The sequence below is a fragment of the Ostrea edulis genome, chromosome 7 (genome assembly GCF_947568905.1).
Source record: "Ostrea edulis chromosome 7, xbOstEdul1.1, whole genome shotgun sequence".
NCBI classification, from domain to species: domain Eukaryota; kingdom Metazoa; phylum Mollusca; class Bivalvia; order Ostreida; family Ostreidae; genus Ostrea; species Ostrea edulis.
The window spans coordinates 32,506,018-32,529,262 of NC_079170.1; the positions used below are offsets into that span (position 1 = coordinate 32,506,018).

Genomic DNA, 23,245 nt, shown 5'->3' on the forward strand with positions numbered 1-23,245 from the left:
CGAGAGGTTAGAGCGTTCGCCCCGCATGCGGAAGGCCGGGGTTTGAATCCCGGCCGCGACACACCTAAGTCGTTAAAACAGGTAGTGACAGTTCCATCGCCAAACGCTCGGCATCAGGTGTGAATGTCACGGGTCCTCGGAGATGACCTTAAGAACGGATGACCCGTGTCACAGTAGCTGTGGCACGCTAAAGAACCCTCACTGCTCAGTGGCCGTAAGCGCCGAGCATAGGCCTAAATTTGAGGCCCTTCACCGGTCTTGGTGACGTTTCCATATGAGTGAAAAATTCTCGAGTGAGACGTTAAGCAAGATACAATCAATCAATCGACGACCTAAAACACAATGAATATGCTGGAAATTACATTTGCAACCAACACATGTGATAAAAAACCGCCGCGGTGGCCGAGAGGTTAGAGCGTTCGCCCCGCATGCGGTAGGTCGAGGTTCGAATCCCGACCGCGACAGACCTAAGTCGATGAAAAACAGGTAGTGACAGTTCCATCGCCAAACGCTCGGCATCAGTTGTGAATGTCACGGGTCCTCGGAGATGACCTTAAGAACGGATGACCCGTGTCACAGTAGGTGTGGGACGCTAAAAAACCCTCACTGGCCGTAAGCGCCGAGCATAGGCCTAAATTTGAAGCCCTTCACCGGTCTTGGTGACGTCTCCATATGAGTGAAAAATTCTCGAGCGAGACGTTAAGCAAGATACAATCAATCAATCATTTCACACGGCGGAAAAAAGATGTACATCAGGTGTCAATGAACGGAAAATGCATCGAATCCGTATCTCAAATTAATTTTTCTGTTGAAATATATTGTATGTCTTCTAACGTACGTGTGTGATTCAATCTTTTGAAATTAACGTTTGTGAAGAGAGAGAGAGAGAGAGAGAGAGAGAGAGAGAGAGGGGTCCTTTTTGTAGAACATCAGCATGAAACACATAATACAGCATTTAATCCAATAGCATGTATTTCCAAATGAAATCATGATAACGACTATAGAATTTGTAGACAAGGTTGTAAATATGTACAATTTATTGCTACTTAGCAATTATCTAAAACAGTTGTCTTCATGTGACATGTGTATCATATTATCTATATTTTAATCTGTTATGTCCTGGATGACTTTTTGCGCATCCATCTGCGATATATCCCATTTATCTGAATGTTTTATATTGTTATACAACTTGGGACTGACCCACAGTACTTTTATAATCTTCACTAATCGCTGTTAGTGGAGTGGTATCAATGTAACTGATGACGACTTCATTGTTTCATGCATTGGTTTAGAAAAAAAAACATGATGCAGAAGAGAAAGAAAAGTAAACTAGAAGGATAAAATGCATAGCAAAACTGAAGTAGGGACCGCTGGACAAGTGCTGTGTCACGAATACATATGTAAGGGTTCCTGAGTAACAGAGCAAGACGACAAGGCGAGGACAACAAGCACCAATTTATTCCTGCAAAGAACATCAACTTCATTTATATTTAAACGCGAATGAGAACGTTGCGGGAGTTACATAAAAAGACTATAGTTTGAAAGGTAATATCTAATATCTCACCATCTACTACCAACGGAATGCCTCCTTCATGACAGAATTCCACAAGTCCAGTCTTCTTGGAGTTAGGAAGACATTCATACTGGTCATTTCCAAACCCGTCTTTACTACAGTTTAGTCTCGCTGATGCCGCGAGGACTTCTGTAAGGTTTGTTGGGCACGATTCGACAATACCACTCATAACTGAAGCAAAATCTAGATCAATCAATTTAATAAACAATCACGTTTCTATTTCTGTTAAAATGTTTTACTTTTCGCAAGATCATTGTAAATTAGCAAAAGTGTTTGACTTGTTTTAAAACTTGAGAAATTGACATACATACGTACAATCCCCTTACTTGTGAAACAATACAGGTATTCACGAGTCACATAACATGATATGTTCAAAACGAAAGTGGATAATATACTATTTGAATGAAGCCCTACATTTTCACATGGATATACTTTGTGATACGCTAAATTCAAGGTATAATTCCCCTACCTGAAAATGTTCCTGGAATGGCAGCATTGCTACAATGTATAGTGATCGTTTGGTGCCTCCATGGAGGTTTCTCGGTTTCAAACCGCACTGATGTACGATGTTCACTACTGTATGAGAAGAGAAAGGAATAAGCAGAGCATTACATACTTTTAAACGTCTGTGTATGAGACTAAAAATATATACATCTTCCACAGATATAACGAGGTATTCAAAGGGAGAATAAAGTTGGTTGGATACAGACACCTCTTTCACTATCTTCGGTGTAATTAAATTCGTTAGCATTTTTTGTGCAATAAAAATGTTAAACTGAATTCTGACTCCTATATGGTTTGGCCCTTATATGGGAAATGTTATACACGATGGAACGTCCTTCCAATCAAATTTTGGATCCGCACATAATGATGTACAGCTTACAAGAAAATTCTGGATCCGCACATAATGATATACAGCTCAGTAGCAAATTCTGGATCCGCACATAATGATGTACAGCTCATTTGCCTATTCTGGATCCGCACATAAGGCTGTACAGCTCACTTGCTTTATTCTTTCGAGTGTAAGTTTCTTCAAACTTATTGGAAATATATAATGCGCATCTCATACCATCCTTTATAAAAACTGCATGAATTGTATTACAGTTTCATTGGGTCTGCAATGCAGTAATGTAGAAAGTTTGATAAGATCCAGAATTTCACTGATGTCCGAGATCAATATGCATGGAAGGGTAATTTTGAAATGCATATGTAGTTTGCATACACGATCAAGAAAAGTAAATCTAACATGAAAGAGTAAACAAGATAGAAAATAATAAAAGCAATTTCTGAAAATATAAATTCTTTAAATTGTATTACAATTTTTTTTTTTCAGTTTTCAATTATTTTTTCTCTCAGAAAGTCCAACTGAAATATTCTTAACTTAGCTTTGGAACCAACATACCCAAGGTGTCATAGTGTAATCAAACTTAAATATGTGAATATGACTGCTTTCATATAAATTAAGAAATTCAAACATTGTGGCCTTCTCCAGAAAGCATAACTAATCCTAATGATTAATATTTGAAACCTTACACGGGTCTCTGCTCTGCTCCGAAGATCGGGCTTTAAACTTGTTCCGGGGATCAAACTTAAAAAAAACTTGAACCTTCATTTCTTATCTTGAAGGAATGAAAGATACAATATGGTATCAATGATGCTTTTCTTCTTTGATATAGATACACAGACCAGTATGGATTACGAATTCGTCTCTGCGTCTCTATGTGTAAATTGACTTCATGGGCAATGCCTAAAATTTTCATGCACACCATTATTGAATTTACGTTTTCTTTCCTATTAAAACAACACCAACTATAGATGAAGCACCACGATATTCTATCTATATATGCTTAACGCCTGGACTGGGTTGCTCAAAACCTTGGTTAAATTTAACTAGTGGTTAAGCTAACCACTGGTAAGATTTACTATCCACTGGGTATATAACCACTGGTCAAAATTATGTTGCTCAAAGTAAGTTTAGCCGTAGGGCTAAATAGCCAACGGTTAAGTACCTTTAACCAGTGGTTAGTACCCCATCGTCTGAACATGTAAACAATAATGGCTACTGCAAATGTTAATGAAGCGGACAGAGAACTTTTCACCTAATGAAACACTATATTCTTAGTTGTATAAGTTATATTCTGAAGTTAACCGAGGCCGTAAACTCGAAAAGGATAAAAAAAAAAAGGGGGGGGGGTAAACAGTTGAGAATGTGAAAGAGATGTACAGGGGGACTTGTTTGAAAGCAAAAGGAGAAGAAACTGTGTGCAGAAGACTCACTGAAAAAAGACTGGAGGGAGTTCACCTCCTTTGTTACTCGACCTGGTCTCATTGAAAATTATTTAGATCTACCGGAAGTCAGTGACTTTTTTCATCGGGATTTCAGGAGGAGTCTCGGTATTCACGGTAGGCCTACATTATTGTATTATTTAAACTCAAGTAAACCAAATCTGTACAATGGAAATGGTACATGAGGTACAATACAGAAATTTCATGTATCAATACAAGTAACATCAGGGGAATGTATATAAAATTGTGTATTTTTTTTCACACTGTTTTCCCCTATAATAATTCTAAAACTTCATTGTTATTTCGGATTTCAAACATTTCGGTTGAGCATCACTGATGAGACAGTATTTGTCGAAATGCGCATCTGGTGCATCAAAATTGGTAACGTATAAGTTTTACATAAAGGTATGCAAATAAACAAAGTGAAATATATACATACACATGTACAAATATTTGAAGTTAAGTGTTAGGAGAATAGACTAATTCGTATATCTTTAAAATAAACGTGCACAGGTTTTTAAGGTTTTTAACATTATTCGTTGACATGATTTCATAAAATTTCATTACATTTGGTCTTGTACAATATTTTCAGTGTAGGTATTCTTTTCTTATACTGGATACAGTACTGCACTCTAATACAAAATGATATTCATCTGAAATTTTTGTTTCATTGCATAAAACACATAATCTTTTGTTATATGGTATACTAAACCATCGGCCAGTCTCTACTAGGAGGCGATGGTTCGTGGTACGAAATTTCAAAAAGATGCTACTGAGTTTCTTAGGTAGATTTTCAAGATAAGTTTCCAGACCAAAACTTGTTTTAAAAATTCTGTACATTGTACCCTTGGAAGAGCTAAAAACATCACTTGGCCAAGTCTGGACAAATTGATCCATAAGACTTTGTTTTACACACATTGTGATTTTTTTTTTTTTTTATACATCTAATTAAGTGATCATAAGTGTATAATCTGTATTTAATCTACTAAGACTACTTGTTCGCTTTCAGTTAATTTAAACGCATAAATAAAATCCTAAAATCAATGTTTAATTTTCTTTTTAAAATATTAAACAATACAATAACTCCATTTAGCTTAATTTAATTTAATTATCAATTTATCAAAAATTGTGTAGTTTTTAAAGTTGTATTTTTAATTTTTGAAAATAAACAAATAATAATGTGATATGATTAGTTCAATAAGCTGAATGAAATGGGTATATAAATAAATAGCGTATGGGGGGGGGGGGGGGCAACATAAAGGCATGGTTAGAAATTGTTGCACTACGGCAGTAGACTTAGGGATAAGGTGCTCAATTTACTCCCCCTCCTTCCTCCGTACCCCCCTCCCCTATCCCGGTGACTGCACCTATGTATCCTGTTTACGAATTTGTTAAATCTTTAAATTTCATTTATGTTGTTAAAGAAAGAGATGCATTGAATTACATGATAATTATAAGTTTTCTTAATGTTGTAGGAAACCAAACAATATCTGACAATGAAAACACAGTTGGGGCTTTATGAGATCTGTGATGTACCTGACTGATTCTTTAGAAACTTTTCAACTTTGTTTACTCTATTTCAGTGAAATAATGATTAAAATGTCTCCAAACTCCCCGTTTCTTGTGTTATTTTCTCATGTTTACATAAAAAATTAAGTAGACAACATGTTTAACCAGTGGTTAAATGACTTAACCCACCTCTGCAGATTGGTTAACTTTGGTCAATATCTAAGCACTGCTTAGGCAATTTAACCACTGGTTAACTTTTGAGCAACATAATTTAAGCAATGACTAAAAGTTAACCGGTGGACAAGGGATTTAACCACTGGTTAAGCTTAACCAAGGTTTAGAGCAACCCAATCCTGTTAACTGAACAAATCCGCCATTTGTGTTTTTTAATTCAGTGATTGATTTTGTCGAAATGTACCGATTCGCAGCGTTTTACCCTTTTTCGTATGTCAGCTACACCATTACAAAAATACTTGTAATATTTGTTGATTAATTTCATCCACTCTGTCCCCTCTCCTCAAAGTCATATACAAAATCATATACTGTAAAGACTACATTATATGTAGGTCACCTTCATTTTCCGCGAAATGCATAAATAGCAATGCTCTTTACATTATTTCAACAGATGGATGTGTCGCCCTGATTTTAAAAATATTTCTTGTCCGCAGAAGTTTACCTGTACCTACGAATGACTTCACGCTTTGATCACTTTACAAATGTCGCATAGACAAGCGCAATAATCACATGCGACAAAATGTTTATCCACTCGGTAACCTATAAAACAACTTAGCAAGGACTTTTGTAGAAAATTCCACGCACAGATTTAGATATATGGTATCGTACATGTATATAGACTATTTTGAGGCATAATTGCCTAATGTTGTTTTGTTAAACTTGTACAATTCTTTTTTGTTTATTCTGTGGGATCATGATGTTAGTAGTGATGAAACAGTCGTAGAAATACATGATGATATTTCCCTAATGTTAATTAAGCACAATCATCATAAACATAAAATAATGTAATGACACTAAGAAAAGATGTAAACAGAAACATTGATCATAATTAAAAACAAGCCTTACGTTATTCGTTTCATTCTTTAGGAGATGATAGACATATACATATGTAGATGGATGGATGGATGGATGGATGGAGAGAGAGAGACACACAGAGAGAGAGAGAGAGAGAGAGAGAGAGAGAGATAAAGATAAAGTATATAATTATGCTTCCTATATCGATGAACATTGTGAATAGAATTGTAATACCAGTAACAAGATGCTTGTTTTGAAATTGCATTTGTAAAATGTATTTGATTCTCTGTTCACATCCTCGGACAGAATTATACGTATTTTACATATTTCGATTATATTCCTCATCATTAGGTTATAACATGGTGAAAGTTTGGTTCACAAGGGATCAAAATATGGGTCATATGCTGTCTGACGTGTTTCATATCAATTGTTTGGCCGTTCTTTACATACGGATTTTGACAACGGATTACTCCGTTGACCTGTATCAACATCCTTGAGTTTTCTGATCGGAACGACTTCGCTGGGAGGTATATATTCACAATTTGCACTGGGAATTTCACTGGAAGCCAACGTAACGACAAAAACAAAGAGGTGGTGTGAGTAGTTGATACTCCCTCACAAAAGCAGGTATTTCGGGTTAACAAAAAACCAACTAGTATATGATTTAGACTGTGGAATTACTTGCAGATCGTGTATTAAAATATATAATGATAAAAAATGCATATTGCGATTTCCTATTGATTTTAAGACATTGGAAATTCTTAATAATTGATTTAAAGATAACACCAAAATGATGTTAACGCAGGGTTCATAATCAAAGTGTCACAACCACTAATGATGATTGCAGTCATTAACAGTTCACCCAAGTTCATTATCTAGTATGCCCCACACGATCACCAATGACTACCTGAGAACGCCTTCCTACGGGCACTAAAAGCTGTCTATAGGGATGTTGTTCCACTCTAAGTGCAGATCTTCGGCTAGTTGTTACAGAGGCTGAGGTTGCGGTTGTCTTTGATGGTTGTGTCTATCCACCTCGTCTTATTCGCGTTCCATCGGGTTAAAATTTAGTTATTTGGATTGCCAAAGAATTGTGATATTGTGTCTTTGCAGAACATCACGTGTTAGACAAGAAGTATGTGATCTGGTGCTGTCATGTTGTAATATTGCCCTGAGATGCTGCGTTTTTGGAACCATGTGTGGCTGTATGACTTCATCAATACACCATTGAGCAGTCAAAGTACTCCGTATGTGAACCAATGCTGTTCTATCTGTATAGGATATTGCTGCCCACATCGTAATACTGCCCCTTCCCAACCGATCATGCAGCATACTGTGTGCAATTTTGCATAAAACGCTAATTTTGGCGTCTTTACACTACGGATCTTCCATCAGGTCTCCGCAGTAAAAATCGAAATTCATCTCTGAACCAAATTATCCGTCAGCTTTGCCTGGGCCATAATCTATGAATCTTAAACCATGGGACTCGGTTTCAACGATGTTGCAGAGTCAAAACAATGTCACGAACATGTCTGCACACTCTGATCCCAGCATCCGGTAATCAATTGCAAACATTCTGATTACATATTCTGCGAATCCCAGGAATGGCAGATGCTGTAGATGACACTGTTCTGAATCAGTGACAAAATTATCGCAATAGGATGAAGTTATTTTGTGCTGCTGACGTCGCGCGCGATGTGTCTGCTCTAATAGGATCATTAGTTGAACCATGATGTTGAAATCTGGTCCAAAGGTGAAGTATGGCACCTTGTGCAACATTGAAGTTTCTTGCAACTGCAAATTGAGATACACCAGCTTCCAGTCGACCAATTTCATTTTTTTTCATTGAACATCATTCAAACGCGGCAATGATGAGTATTTCTACGCTTGAAAAAAGCGGTAACATTTCAAGACTACTGATGCCTGAATAACGTGCAATAGCAACTTACAACAATCGGGAGTTGTAAAGTCCGATTTCGGGATTTGATGAAAACACGCTTTATTGTCCTCAAATTCTATCGAATATATCCATTAACACTAGCATTAAATGTAACAGGGAGTAATCAGGCAATTCCTTTTAGAAAACAAAAAGGTATGAAATAATTAATTGAAAAGAATCAGCGTAAAATGACTACTATGAGTTTCTGAACAGTACACATTCTTCTGTGCCCTGGGCGTTTGTTAAATACAAATATTGCATATAGTTTGTACATTTTGATCCCTTTTATCATGTTTGTACCTTTTACGATATCTTATTAATGTTATAGTGTCCAGCTACATTGTTTCCAAAAATACACAATGATTTTGTATTCGCTGTCGATATTTTGGTATACAGTTATGGGGAATGTTTCTTAAATTAATTACATTTCTTAGTCGTTTATAGACTTTACTGATTATACTTAGCAATAGATTACACTTTAATGACATACACATACTTAGGTGGAAACACTTTAGAAAATTATAGAAAGGGTGATTCTGACAACAGATAAACAATTTCATGTTATAAAAAAGGGCAAGCGAGCTCCAGTATCATTCAAATACTCCATTCGAGAAGTGAATATCCCTGTAACTTTAAGTTTAGGAAAGTTTTAGAAGTCACAGTCGCAGTCAAACTGAACGTTAACTTTATTTTAAAAAAAAGTAAAACACACAGAAAAATAATACATACACCGAATGTAAAACCCATAAGATTATTCAGTTTCCTTCTCGAGACATTTTATCGTTTCAGTGTTATGGCCCTAAAATTCTCCCGAATTTGATATAGCGAGCGTAGATAATGGCTTGAGGTAAAAGAATTTTGAAATATGAGATGTTTGTTATTCATTGCAGAAATTCCTAACTATAACTTGATATCCAAAAGGAATGTTTAATGGGTTACAATGTTGGTTTTCCCACTGATCAGAGCCCAGTTTAACTATCTTATGACATTAATCTTCAGACAGAACATTTCCGTAAGGTCCCACCCTAGCTGTTTCTATCATATATTAAGAAAATCTTGAGATTGTCCGAAATATTAAGACATCCAGGTACATACGAATGAATGATTTATGTTTTGATAAATTAAGTCAAATTGCATTGTGTCGCCAAGGCAATCGCCATATCGACATAATTTTCATCCACCCGGCAATCTAATTAAAATCAGATCCTAAGATACGCTCACAATCGCTTCAAGAGGAACTGACATAACGCCATAGGGGATCATGTCAACATGACCTTTCGCTTGGAATGTTCATAAGAACTATCAGCCAGTCAGATTGCGCCACACAAACAATGGTAGTTATTTAGGCGGTTCCCGGCAATTCGTAATCTCTACCACGAAGTATATTAGCGAGCGCAGCGAGCCAGCGCTTTGCGCTGACTCGTACGATTAGAGCGCGGGAAATAATTCGAGCTAAATCTAAACCTCTAACAAGGAAAAAAAATTGATGCCAATCCCAGAAGTCCCTTGTCAAAAATGGCTGAGATCTCGCAAAATCACACCTTGGAATAATATGTTGACGGTGCTACCGTTTGAGCGAGCGCAGCTTCATGTTTAGTTTTCTCCCAGGGTTTTATATAAAAAATCATTAAAACATGAATGATTGAAATATTTTTATGTTATATATACATTTCATTTCTCCTGCCTTCACTGTGACACGCGAAATGTTCTGAAATGTATGCTCTCAGCAGTCGACTGCCTCTACTTTCCTTTTTTCTACTCTCAATCTTTTCAAGTTACTAATTGTATAATAAAAATGCCCAAACCTTTCAAAATTGTAAAACTGTGTAAACAGCACTGCCTTGGAACATAAAACGCATTTCAATATGATGATTATTTTAAATAAATCGATAAATTCAACTATTGGGCATGCACATATATGCGCGGATCACACACCCCCTCACCATCACCACGTACACCACCACCATCTTGCGCTCCTATCTAATTTTCAAAAAAATGAAATTCATATGATAAACCCCTTGCACATGTAGCAATGGTACGGTCCAAAAACGAAAATTAGAACAATTTTTACAATATTGTACATAATCCTAGTAGGAACACGATGATGAAATATTTCAGCATTCACATATAATTATTGAATAAAATTGCAACATATTTAAGCACCTCTCCACTGTTGTTGTGAGAATACATTAATTATAAGATTAATTCAGAAAAGTAGAATTAATTAAATGATTTTTCAGTCGTTAATATAGCAAGTGGCATGGTTGGTTATCATGAGGGAGGAGGAGGGGGGGGGGTGGTCATCGTGGTTTGCATTACCTGACATATTAAAAGCAAATGGATTCAATACTTATTATTTCTAGTCGCGAAAAAAAAAAAAGATTTTAAAAAATGCTTTCAATCCGACCGAATTCCATTGATTTTTTGTAATTCTTTAAATAGCACTAATTCAATACCTGTGCTCCCTCACATATTCTAAGAATTTAACTTTTGTCTTGTTTGAATAATAACTTCCTATAGAGAATTTAGTATTTTAATCAGATGTGTGGTTTGCAGTCGATTATACATAATTTGTATTCGATGTCATATTATGTACTATGCCTAATGTTTACGTATAAGGCTATTCAATATTGTCCCGGTAGTATGACTTTTACAAATGTAAATAACAAGTACGTATATTTAGATCCACCATTGTCAGTCTTATTATGACGTACGTCAAAACATATACATGACGTCACAATTACCATCTTTGCATGCCTTTCATAAACATTGCACTTCGTTAAACATTTCGCATAATGGTGCAATGAATTTTGGAGCTAGGAGACCACAAGATTAGGATGATAATCCACGTAAATTCACAATCATATTCCAAGGTGTGACTTTGCGAGATCTCAGCCATTTTTGACAAGGGACTTCTGGGGTAGCCTAGGTCACACAAGCCTTTTGACTTCCCACTCAAACGCCTTGGAGCGTTCTATTTAAAAATATTACACCGCGAGGGGGCGCTATCGAAAAACGGAAAGCGACACCGAAGAAAACAAAGACCACAACTGTTGTTCCAAATGTCAGTTTATGTGTCGCTTGTTCTAAAGAAAGCAAACGTTGAGTTTTTGGAAGTTCGAAATTTGGTCCTTCATTAGAGAAACCAGTGACGATATGACCAGAATTATGCTGACTTCACGAGAACTAGTATTACTATGCAGGTCTTCTTCAAACATTAATTGCGGTAGAATCGTATACAATAGCGATTTCCCATAGCCTGTTGGTAATACTGCCAACACGTCTGACCTATTTGCTAATTTAAGTAAACACTCTTTCTGTAAAGGTTTCAGTGAGAATTCGATTTTTAAATCTGATAAAACTTTGTTTATCTTCTGTTCGACTGCATCCGTCATCGTTATGCATTGATCAACCAATCAGCTGCTTTATCAGAATTCGGATAAGCCTCGTTATGGAGTGTAAATGTTTATCGTAGAATGCTCCTAGACGTTTGTCTCGTAGAACACTGCATTGACAAACGTGTAGGTGACCTAGACTACTTCTGGGGTTGGCGTCAAAAACATTTCCTAGTCATTAGAGCTCGCAGTACGAGCCAGCGCTCGCTATGATTATGAACTTACGTGGATTATCATCCTAATCTTGTGGTCTCCTAGCTCTAAAATTCAGGCGAAATGTAGTGCAATGTTTATGAAAGGCAGGCTAAGATGATGTGTGACGTCATGTTTACGTTTTGACGTACGTCATAATAAGACTGACAGTGGCGGATCTAAATATTTCCATTTGTAAAAGTCATACTACCGGAACAATATGGAATATACGTAAACATTAGGTATACGTAATATGGCATCGAATACAAATCGTGTATAATCGACTGCAAACCACATATCTGATTAAAATATTAAATTCTCAATAAGAATTCATTATTCTAACAAGAAAAGGGGGAGGCTAACTTAAATTGTTAGAATGCAATATGTGAGGGAGCACAGGTACTGAATTAGTGCTATTTTAAAAATTATAAAAACCTCGATGGAATTTGGTCGGATTGAAAACATTTTTAAAAAAATCTTTGGTTTTTTTTCCCGCTACTAAAAGTAATAAGTGCTTGAATCCATTTCCGTTTAACATGTCCGGTAATGCAAACCACGATGACACCCCCTCCTCCTTCATGATAACCAACCATGCCACTTGCTATTTTACTACTGAAAAATCATTAATGAATTCTAGTTTTGTGACTTAATCTTAATTAATGTATCCTCACAACAACAATGGAAAGGGGCTTAAATCAATGATGTTGCTATTTTATTCAATAATTATATGTGAGTGCTGAAAATTTTCATCATTGTGTTACAACTAGGATTATGTACAATATTATAAAAAAAAATTCTAATTTTCTCTTTTGGAACATACCATTGCTACAAGGGGATTATATGAATTTCATTTTTTTTAAAAATTAGATAGGTTCGCATGGTGGCGTGGGAGGGGAGCCGCGCAAATACATTCCCAATGGTTTTATTTATCGATTTATTTTTGAATTTTTATTATATTGAAAGGCAGTGCTGTTTAAACACAGTTTTACAAATTTGAAATTATTTCAATCACATTCATGTATTATACCTGTTTTAATATAAAACCCTCGGAAAAATTCATGTAATGAGTATTTGGCAAATAGATATTGTTTAAATTTAACCTAATCATCATCAAAGCATGAACATTACAAAATATGTATATACATGAAGCTGCGCTCGCTCAAACGGTAGCATCGTCAACATATTCCACACTAGAAATTTGTTTATTCTCACATAAAGATTTTTAAACTTTCGCAATAATGCCTATCTATCGTAAGATGTAAAATACACCCAAATTAAATTAATTGTGAAATGTGATTTATGTATGAATAGGGATACGATTTGAATAGTTTTCAAAATGGTTTATTTAGTTAACGCGAGCAAAATAACGCCAGTCGACGTAAAGGGTGCATTGTGACATCACATCTAGAACCGCATCCATTTTCCTAATCTCTCACCAGAGGGCGCGCTATGCAAACTTCACTTTTTTGTGGAGCGTAGCGTAACACCCTCTGGTGAGAGAATGCCATTTTCATTGAAGTATATGGGGAAAACATGTTTTATTACAATATTTTCAAAAGAAATTATATTTTCACACAAATCTCTTGGTAGAAAGTTACAAACACTTTCTCTTAGTGAAAATATGAAATAAAATTAATCATTGACCACACACATTTTCAGAAAATTAGATTCTTTTTATTTTTACAAAGGGCAGACAACTCTTCCAAAAAGTCTTAAGTGCAAAAAAGTCAGCTTCTAATCATTTACCAGTCATGTGAATTTCATCTGCTTCACTTTCATCATTATTTAACAATAAACATTTATGTTGATATAAATCCTTCAAAATTGTTCATTATCCTTTCATTATACATGGAATACCTTAAAGTAATTCCACCCTCCTGTGATGTCATCAGATTTTGCAAAACCAATTATTTATTTAGATTTATGTATGATAGGAACATAAATTTTGCTGGAGTATTTTCCGATACTTAATGTAAAAAATCTTGTTAGAAATAAACTATTTCAAAAGTCTAAGTTATAGAGGAATAATCAATGATACATGTCAAAGTATTGAATCCAAGGGCAATAACTCTGTTTCTATTGATTTATTTATCAAGTCTATTATGCGATAGATTTCCTTTATTTTTTACAGACATTTATATATTTTTGTGAAGATATAGTTTCATGAAATTGTCATGAATGTTACTATATCGTCATAACCAGTTTTTATGAAAATTTGATAACGTTGTTTATGGAAAATAGCAGTTTTCTGACGGTGATATATGATTCTGTTTATGTACGTCTCTCATCTTAAAAAGTGTGATGACCTATGTATTTTATTTGATAATTTGTTAGTTTTAACTCTAATGAATGGAAATAAATACACTTTTCAAACTTGTATCAGATAAAACTGCGAGTATGGAGTCACCTTAAATTGTGAACACCGACGACTTCATAGGTGACTCGCTGATTGGCTAACATAAAGTTTAAATGAACATGACTCCTAGTCGGGTTATGTCAGCTCTTCTTGCGCAGAGTATACGGCGCGGATCTAAGAAGTCTGATTTAAAATTAGATTGATCCACCAGGTAACCTATAACACAACTTAGCAAGGACTTTGTAGAAACTTTCATACACAGGATTCGAGATATGGTATCTTATATAGAATGCCTTTACGTGATAATTTTGTTATAGATGAACAGTTCGTTTTTTATTCTACTGGATCGTGGTAGTAATAAAACAATATAGAAATACTCACCATGCACATACACCTCACGTGATGTGACGAGAGAAAAAACCCAAGCCAGGTACATACAGAAACATCGATTTTGATTGAAAGTAAACCTTATATCATTCGCTTAATTCTTCAGGGGATAAATATTGATACACAAACTGTAGATAGAAAATAGATGGGTGGATAAACAAATAGAGATATAGATAGATATGTTGTATTGCTTATAGAAATTATGGTATTGATACGGAAGCCGATAGGTGTCAGGGAATATAATTAACATTTATTTAACTGGCAGCCGCCACTTAATTTATGTGGCGGTCACCACTTAATTTAACTGGCGACCGCCACTTATTATCTGGAGGCCGCCATATAAAATAAATGGCGGTCGCCACTGGCTGTCGCCATATGAATTAACTGGTGATCGCCAGTTATTTATCTGGCAGCCGCCATTTAATTTATACATGGCGGCTTCCAATACGCCAGTTTCGAGATACGAACTCTTCTGTGTAGGAGGTGCATTTAGTGGAACTTTGAATGACTAAGTGGGACAGAGTGGACCTACAGTCAGCGAGAAAAACGATGAAATGTATTAAAAGCGGCTTCTCTTTTAATGTGTAAATGTGGGAAATACGAAATACTATCGAAAGAAATGTTTTACTAAAGTGGAAACATAAAAACAATGTCATATTTGCAAGTAATGTCTTTGATATGGTACTTATTACCAACGGAATCTATGATAAGAATTGTTTTTAATTACTCCCTAAATACTTATAACTTACTTAGTTTGTGTATCAGTCGAATTCGGGTGATCTAACAGTGTAAGAGAAACTTACTGAGTACATTCACTTACGCAGTGATGAATATTAGTCCCACTCCCGCGTGTAAACAAATTGTTTCGCGCCTCACTATACACGATATTTCTCCAAAGGGAAATAACTCGGGTGTATCTCGAAACCGGTGTATTGCAAAACCAATTTAATTCGTATCGCTGAGTGATATTATTTTGGAAAGATTTAGACTAGTAAGCAAACACGAAGCATCGTTTTTCAAAGTGTAGAGACAGTCGTCGGAGAAATTGTCTTCTACAATTGTTGACAAGCAGAAAAGGAACCTAAAATGTATTTCGCCCAAACTTCGTAGTCCTAAATTGGAGGGGGAGAGGGGGGAGGGTTCCGTTCATCCTTCAATTTATTAGTTCATTCATTACATTTTTACCATTAATTACTACCATGCACCAAAGGAGTGGGGTGGGGGCCAATCCGCCAATTAATCTTATTTCACATGTGAAAATAACTTAGTTTGCATGTGAAAATAACAGAAATTGAACGTTGTCAAAAAAATGGAGGGTCAGCCCCGAGATTCTACGTATTTAACAGTACAATTGAAAAACACTAATATAATGTTCTTAATTGTATATATATCACATACATATTATCAAGCATTGGGGAGGGATTACACCCCTTTCATTTTGAGAGAGAGAGATAGAGAAAGAGAGAGGAGTTGAATAACTGGTGGCAGCCATATAAATCATTTAAATTTAGTGGCGGCCGCCAGTTAATTTATGTGGCGACCGCCAGTTAAATTAACTGGCAGCCTCCATATAATTACCTGGCGGCCGTCAGACAAATTAAATGGCGGCCAGTTAATTTATATGGCAGCCGTCAGATAATAAGTGGCAGCCGCCAGATAATAAGTGGCGACCGCCAGTTAAATTAAGTGGCGGCCGCCACATAAATTAAGTGGCGGCCGCCAGTTAAATGAATATTAGTTCTATACCCTGGCACCTATCGGCTTACGTATATTGATCACTGTTCGTTGTATTGTAAAAATGCACGAGCTTGTGATATAAGTTAATATCCGCACGCATGTGTTTGCCTTTAAATATAATCTCTGTCCCATAGGTGGATCTAGAGTAGTAGAGGGGTTGGGGTTCCGGGGAGGGGGAGGGGTGTAGTTTTTCAACATACATTCAATTTGTATGCCATTTCTTTTTTCATGTAGAAATTGAATAAAAGATTAATGAGCACTGGAAAATACATGAATTTATTTTAATCGAATCATAGGATTAGATATAGTGCAGTTTGCAGATCATCTTTCTGGACCACCCCTTACCGCTTTTCGATATATTCCCCCATATATACATGTAATTTCTCTCTCTCTCTCTCTCTCTCTCTCTCTCTCTCTCTCTCTCTCTCTCTCTCTCTGTATGTGTGGAAGAAGCTACAATATGATTTGGCTGTCGCATAAAATGTAAGATGAGTTATAAAAAAAAATGTTGGTTTCGTTCCCCATTTGGCCCCAAGGTGAAAATGAAAATTCTGAAACCTTATTGCACATCTACAAGACATTATTTTTTAGCTCCTAGAATTCAATTTATTGATTCACCAAGCATGTTGGCATACAATCATGTTACACAATACGAGATATATAATCAGGGGCGGATCCAGGAATTGTGGTAACGGGGCGCCACTTTATGAGGCAGGGGATCTGGTGGCCGCCATGAGGCCCCCAGTGGGTCCAGAGCTAAGTCCTGTTGAGGGCCCAGGGTGCGAAGCCCCCGAAAGCTCCTGGATTTTATAGGGCATGAAATACGTCTCCTATTTAATCATTTGTAGTATTTTCTATCATTTTTGTATCAGATGAAATTAACAAAATGACGCAAACTTTAAGGGTTTTTGAAAACAAAACAAGTTTCCCCAATAAAGTAATTCATGAAATCAACAGAATGTGTCATTTATTTTTCAGGGAGTGGAATAAATTATTGCCTCCGTTATCGTTTAGTACATTTTTCTAAACAAGATACCACGATTTACCTTAAATTTGAAATTTGAAAATTTTAGGGGGGAGGACGCCTCCCGCCCCCCTTAAATCCGCCACTGATAATGGTAATAACCTAAATATAGCTAACAGTTGCTAAACATAATATTATATGTAAATACGTGTATATATTTGACATTTACATGTAACGTCAAACTGTATACCGGTACATATGCAATTTAATATTGTATACATATAACATTGTTATAAGTTATAGATTTTGTATGGGAAAATATGACGTCCGAGTTTTTTGGCGCGTAGACGGACCGCGTTTGCGAGCTTTTTCCCATACAAAGCAGCGTTGGATACAGGAATTCTGGTTAGGGAGGGGGGGGGGGCGTGGAATTTTGTCCAGAGGTAGGGGGTCTGGGGCCATCCTAAGGCCCCCAGTGGGTTAAGGGCAAAGCCCTGGTGGGGGCTCCTGAATTTTAGTGATTTTAAGAGTCAAATTTGACCATATAATTAGCCTTGATAGGTGAAGTTACACCCCCTCTTACCAACAGAAACACACCTGTTTCAACACTACTCAAATGAAGCAGAATTTATCATCAGTAAATTTCTTCCTTGGCAAACTTATTTGCTCGTCATTAAGCCATTTATTTGTATTTCTTGGATTTGAATCTCCCCTAAACACACCTCTTTTCATCACATACTACGCCTCTTGCCTCAACAGATGTTTCTCGTTTTTGAAATAAGAAGTATATTTTTTAAAATTATAATAACCAATTAATGCATGATTTTGGGGAGGGAGGGGCCGCAAAAAATTAAACCAAGGTATATATAAACAATTCTCAAGAAACGCATACCAGTATTTCTAATGGAAAAATATATATTCAGCTAGAAATCTCTATACAGTTATTCATTAATATGCGTGTACAGTATTAGAGCAATATATGATGCTTATTTCTCCTACTTATGTAAAATATTGTAAGTGATAAAATATTCCCCCAAACAACTTCAGCAATATTTTAGCCACATTATAAATATGGTATATCATCTTTAACCCTTGATATAGACCTTCTTAAAAGTGGCTGTCATGTGAAATAATTGTATGTTGTCGCTGTGACACAGGGATCAATGTGAGAGTGCATGAAAGGGAAAGTGCTTACTGATTTCACATAAAATATGATAGATATAATAGATTACATATTAATTCATTGCTTTTTGTTTTGAAATATTCTTGAATTGACTGCTATAACTTATCGGTATTTCATTGTAGATTTTCAGCATGGAAAAAAATGACTCCACAATCACATTCGTTTGTAAACAAACTGTGCAGGGTTTCCTGAAAGTGACAGAGTTAGGGACTTTATGTATTTTGACATTCACCTTTTAGAATCAATTATTATAGATATGATTATATTTTACCTATTTTATATTACGCAATGATTTGTAAATTTTAGGGGGGGGGGGGGGGGGGGGGGCAACCCCCTCTAAATCCGCCAGTGCAAAGTCTATAACCTTTTCATTATATACTTTCAATATCATTTAGAAACTAAAAATATTTTCTTTAGTTTATTGGTTTAACGGAGTGAAAGATGAAATACACACAAAAAACGGCGTAGTTCCGGCTTGTGATGTAATGTTTGCGGGCCGGAATGTTTCCGGGCATACCGGTATATCGTGTGATAAATGCCCGCAAACTTATAAAGAAAAAGAAGAGATCGAATTGAATTTGAAAGTACATAATAAATGTATTCATTTATGTATCACATTAAATTTTAAAGCGAACGAGCCCGGTGTGTATAAAGCATATGGGAAAAGTTTATGTGAAAGTTCGTACATTTACTGACATCCTGCGGATTAGTGTTGAGCCTAAAGAGATGCAGCGGGATTGATTGATTGAATATTGTTTAACGTCCCTCTCAAGAATATTTCACTCAATCATACGGAGACGTCACCACTGCCGGTGAAGGATTACAAAATTTAAGCCTATGCTCGGCGCTTATGGCCATTGAGAGGGGAGGAATCTTTATCGTGCCACACCTGCTGTGACACGGGAACTCGGTTTTGGCAGTCTCATCCGAAGGACCGCGCTATTTAGTTGCCCCTTACGACAAGCAAATGGGTACTGAGGATTTATTCTAACCCGGATTCCCACGGGGATGCAGCGGGGAAGAAAGACTACAGCGTGAAAGAAAGATTGAAACAAAACCAATGAAAACTAGGGTGAAGTTTACAACCCACAGTATGAGAAATTAACAGGTATGAAATAGCTAAAAGACTAACAGACAATTTATACTTGAATGGAATTAGAAGGTGATTTCATTATTAATCTAAATGTTAAAATACAAGTATTTGGTTAAAAAGAGAGCTGTTAGAAGTCCTCCCTATTTAGGATTGGAACACCGCAGTCACAGAATCTCACAGTGTTATTAAAAAATATATCATACACAAGATGTTTAATTTGCTGACTTAATAAGATCTTGAATTGTCGTTGTTACATATATGTATATACATACCACACTCTCTGTTGTAAGTACACACATACACTGTATCATATATACATACCACACTCCCTGTTGTAGGTACACACATACACTGTATTATATATACATACCACACTCCCTGTTGTAGGTACACACATACACTGTATTATACATGTATATACATACCACACTCCCTGTTGTAGGTACACACATACACTGTATTATATATACATACCACACTCCCTGTTTTAGGTACACACATACATTGTATTATGTGTAAATTCACATGTTTACCAATGTGCATTAATGCACATCTACAGGACACCACCATTGAACTTCCAAAAGATAATTTGGGTACTGCGTAAAATGTAAGAGGAGTTCAGGGAACCAGGGTCTTTTTTTTTTTTTTTTTTTTTTTTTTTTTTTTAGAAAAATGTCGTTTTTCGACTCCCATTTGGGCCCCAGTGTAAAAATGAACATTCCGAAAGTTTATTGCACATCTACAGGACACCACCATTCATCTTCCAAAAGAAGGTTTTACTACTGTATTAAATGTAAGAGGAATTCTGGGAAACAGATGTATGTATACAATTGTCTTTTTTTTTTTTACCCCCATTTCGTCCCCAGGGTGAAAAATGAAAATTCTGAAACCTTATTGCACATCTACAGGACACCACCAATCGTCTTCCAAAAGGTCACTCGGTTACTCTTAAGACGAAGGAGGAATTTGAGGATAAAAAAAAGTGACAGACGGGCGGACGGAACAGGGTAACAACAATATACCCAAACTTTCTTTAGAAAGTGCGGGTATAATGACCCTTTTATTATATAGCTAAAGTATTTAGTTGCTAAATCACATCCCTTTTCACTCAAAATACTCCAAAATAGACGAGAATTCATCAATATCGGCATCTAAGGTGAAAGTGTGCAATATCAGTATGTATTTCTTAACTGTTCAAAATTATACCCGTCAGTGGCTTGTTTACGTCATTACGTAAGGTCAGTATTGAACGTTCATACTCGGAATGTTTCGGGCGCACACAATTTACCCTATGCAAAGTTAGAGTTCAATAAATTCTCAGGATATTGAACGCTAACATTCTCTAGATTTTACGCCGATTATATAATAGACTATTTATTAGCTATATAATAAGATATAATGTGGCAACGGTATACATGTATTGTACTAGATCTAGCTAGTCATGCTTTAATTTCCTTTATTGTTGCTTTCCCTCCACTTTGAAAAAAATCCATAATTGTCATAAAATCATATCATATAAGGAAAAGTTGGAATTTGTCATTACATATGTAGCAAATGATTATCATACAAATATACATGTCATGTACTTTTCATTCATTCTAAATTTCTTAGGTGTGCTGCGTGAATTAATGGGTTTAATTAAGGAAATCTTTACATTTCAAAAACATTATGAATGGGTGGTATACACCCCCACCCCAATAGATCTAATCAATAAAATTTACTGTCTTTATAAAATAAATTAACTTTATACTGCTAAATCAGGAAAAGGATTATGTTTCCACCAAAGAAATATTAAGTTTAGTAGTTTTAAGATACTTAAAATGTATCTTTCTTTGCTTGTGACATGTACATTTACATACATATATACCTCAAACATGAAACAGACTATAGTATTTTCTGCATGAAAACGATAAATTGTATGCAACATGTCAGTGTTTGATAAATTGAATACAATCCCTCTGCAACATTAAAATTTAAATATGGCATTTTGAAATAGAGATATGTTCTCTCAATATTTTTTCAAGATAATCAAGAGTTCTTTCAAAGTTGGCCTTGGTCCAAATCTAAGGACAATTACTCTTCCTTCCCATTTCCTATTTAAGCTTTATTAGTTGATGTCGTTTGGAAAATAATGCATTGATATGTAGATCTATATATTGCGAAAAGATATAAAGCACAATATACCATAACTTCTAACTGATACTTACATTCACACTGAAATTCCTTATAGCACATCCATACCCGGTAGAAAATTCACCGGGACTCAGGTAGCTCGCGTTGAAGTCTCGGGAGCATCGAGATTATATTTCATTCGATAGTCTTAGTCTGGTTCCCGCCCCCGCCACTCCTTGATCACTCGTTTTGAGGTCAGGTAACCGTCGTAGCCATTTCAAAATGGCGACTTCCGCATGGAGAAATAGGTGAGATTTTTCACGTGGACGATCTAATTCGATTTGTGTGGTACTGCTTACAGCCGTTATGAAAAGAAGGCTTGCAAACGTTGAAAGGGGGTGTGTTCTACCACAAAACGTAGATTTTTGAGGACTGCATCCCCTATTTTTTTTAAATTTTGACAGTTTTTATACATTGTTTACAAACTTCACTTAATGATAATCGGCCAATAAACTATTTTAATGGAATGGCTTAGCTAAAAAAAATGTGTTAACAAGTTAGCCTAGGTCACATACTCTCAAAAACACCCAATATATTGCAGAGACCTGGCACGGTTTGCTTCATAATTCCATTTTGTCAGCTCGAATTTCCTCTGATTCATTATCTGAATGTCTACTATGTAGTTAATATTACACATGTATAAGGATGATATATCTCTCACAACAAATCATTAGAGGAACAGAAATTGTAATGTAGAATATTGATATGCAATTTCCTTCCTGCTACAACATACTATGTAGTTAATATTGCAGTATACATGTTCAGTCCAAAAACTATTTCTACCTACGTAGCTGTTAATAGCTACCTATGTATTTAAACCTGCTTAAAATAGCGACTTCTACCTACTTTTACTTAGTTTTGAAAATATAAATAAATAATGATTAAGGCGCATCTTCTAAACAGGTCAGTCATTTTATGTATCATGTTGTGCATGTGCACGGCAAAATTTGAGGTGTAAATTTGAATACTTTATGAGGGTGGAGAATGCAGAGGAAATGCATGAAAATTTGCCCCAAAAAGGTTTAATGTCAAAAATGCTTGAAGGTAAACTTTAAAATTAATACAGATTTGTAAGACATTCTAGATTTTTTATCACGTAGCTTTGATCCTAAGCTCCTAGAAAATGAAACTGGGTGCTGTTATTGATGCAAATTTAAAAGGTTAGAAAGTAACCATTTTTTGTCTAATATTGTTATGATATTCATCGTAAGTGTAAGTGAATCAAGAAATTTGGTACAAACCATATTGCGCCGTTCCTGTGTTTGGCCACGAAAAGCAAGTAAAGGAAAAAGTAGGTAAAAATAGCTACCTGGAGTAGGTTTAAATACCTATGTAGCTATAAGTAGCTACGTAGGTAGATATAATCTTTGGACTGGACCTGGTATAATGATGATACATATGGTATATATCTTACAACAAGTCTAATATTA

At 35.7% G+C, this 23,245-nt stretch overlaps 1 protein-coding gene across 1 annotated transcript in view; it reads right to left on the reverse strand.

The window, feature by feature from the left end:
- Positions 1-21,911, reverse strand: part of LOC125654950 (uncharacterized) — a 113,700-nt gene extending 91,789 nt beyond the window's left edge. The window contains exons 1-3 of the mRNA XM_056144012.1: positions 21,851-21,911; positions 2,043-2,149; positions 1,565-1,744 (exon numbers count right to left, since the gene is read on the reverse strand). Of these exons, the coding sequence (XP_055999987.1) occupies positions 1,565-1,742 (178 nt within the window). The 5' untranslated portion in view covers positions 1,743-1,744; positions 2,043-2,149; positions 21,851-21,911. The remainder of the gene's footprint in view (positions 1-1,564; positions 1,745-2,042; positions 2,150-21,850) is intronic.
- Between the last annotated feature and the right edge of the window lie 1,334 nt (positions 21,912-23,245).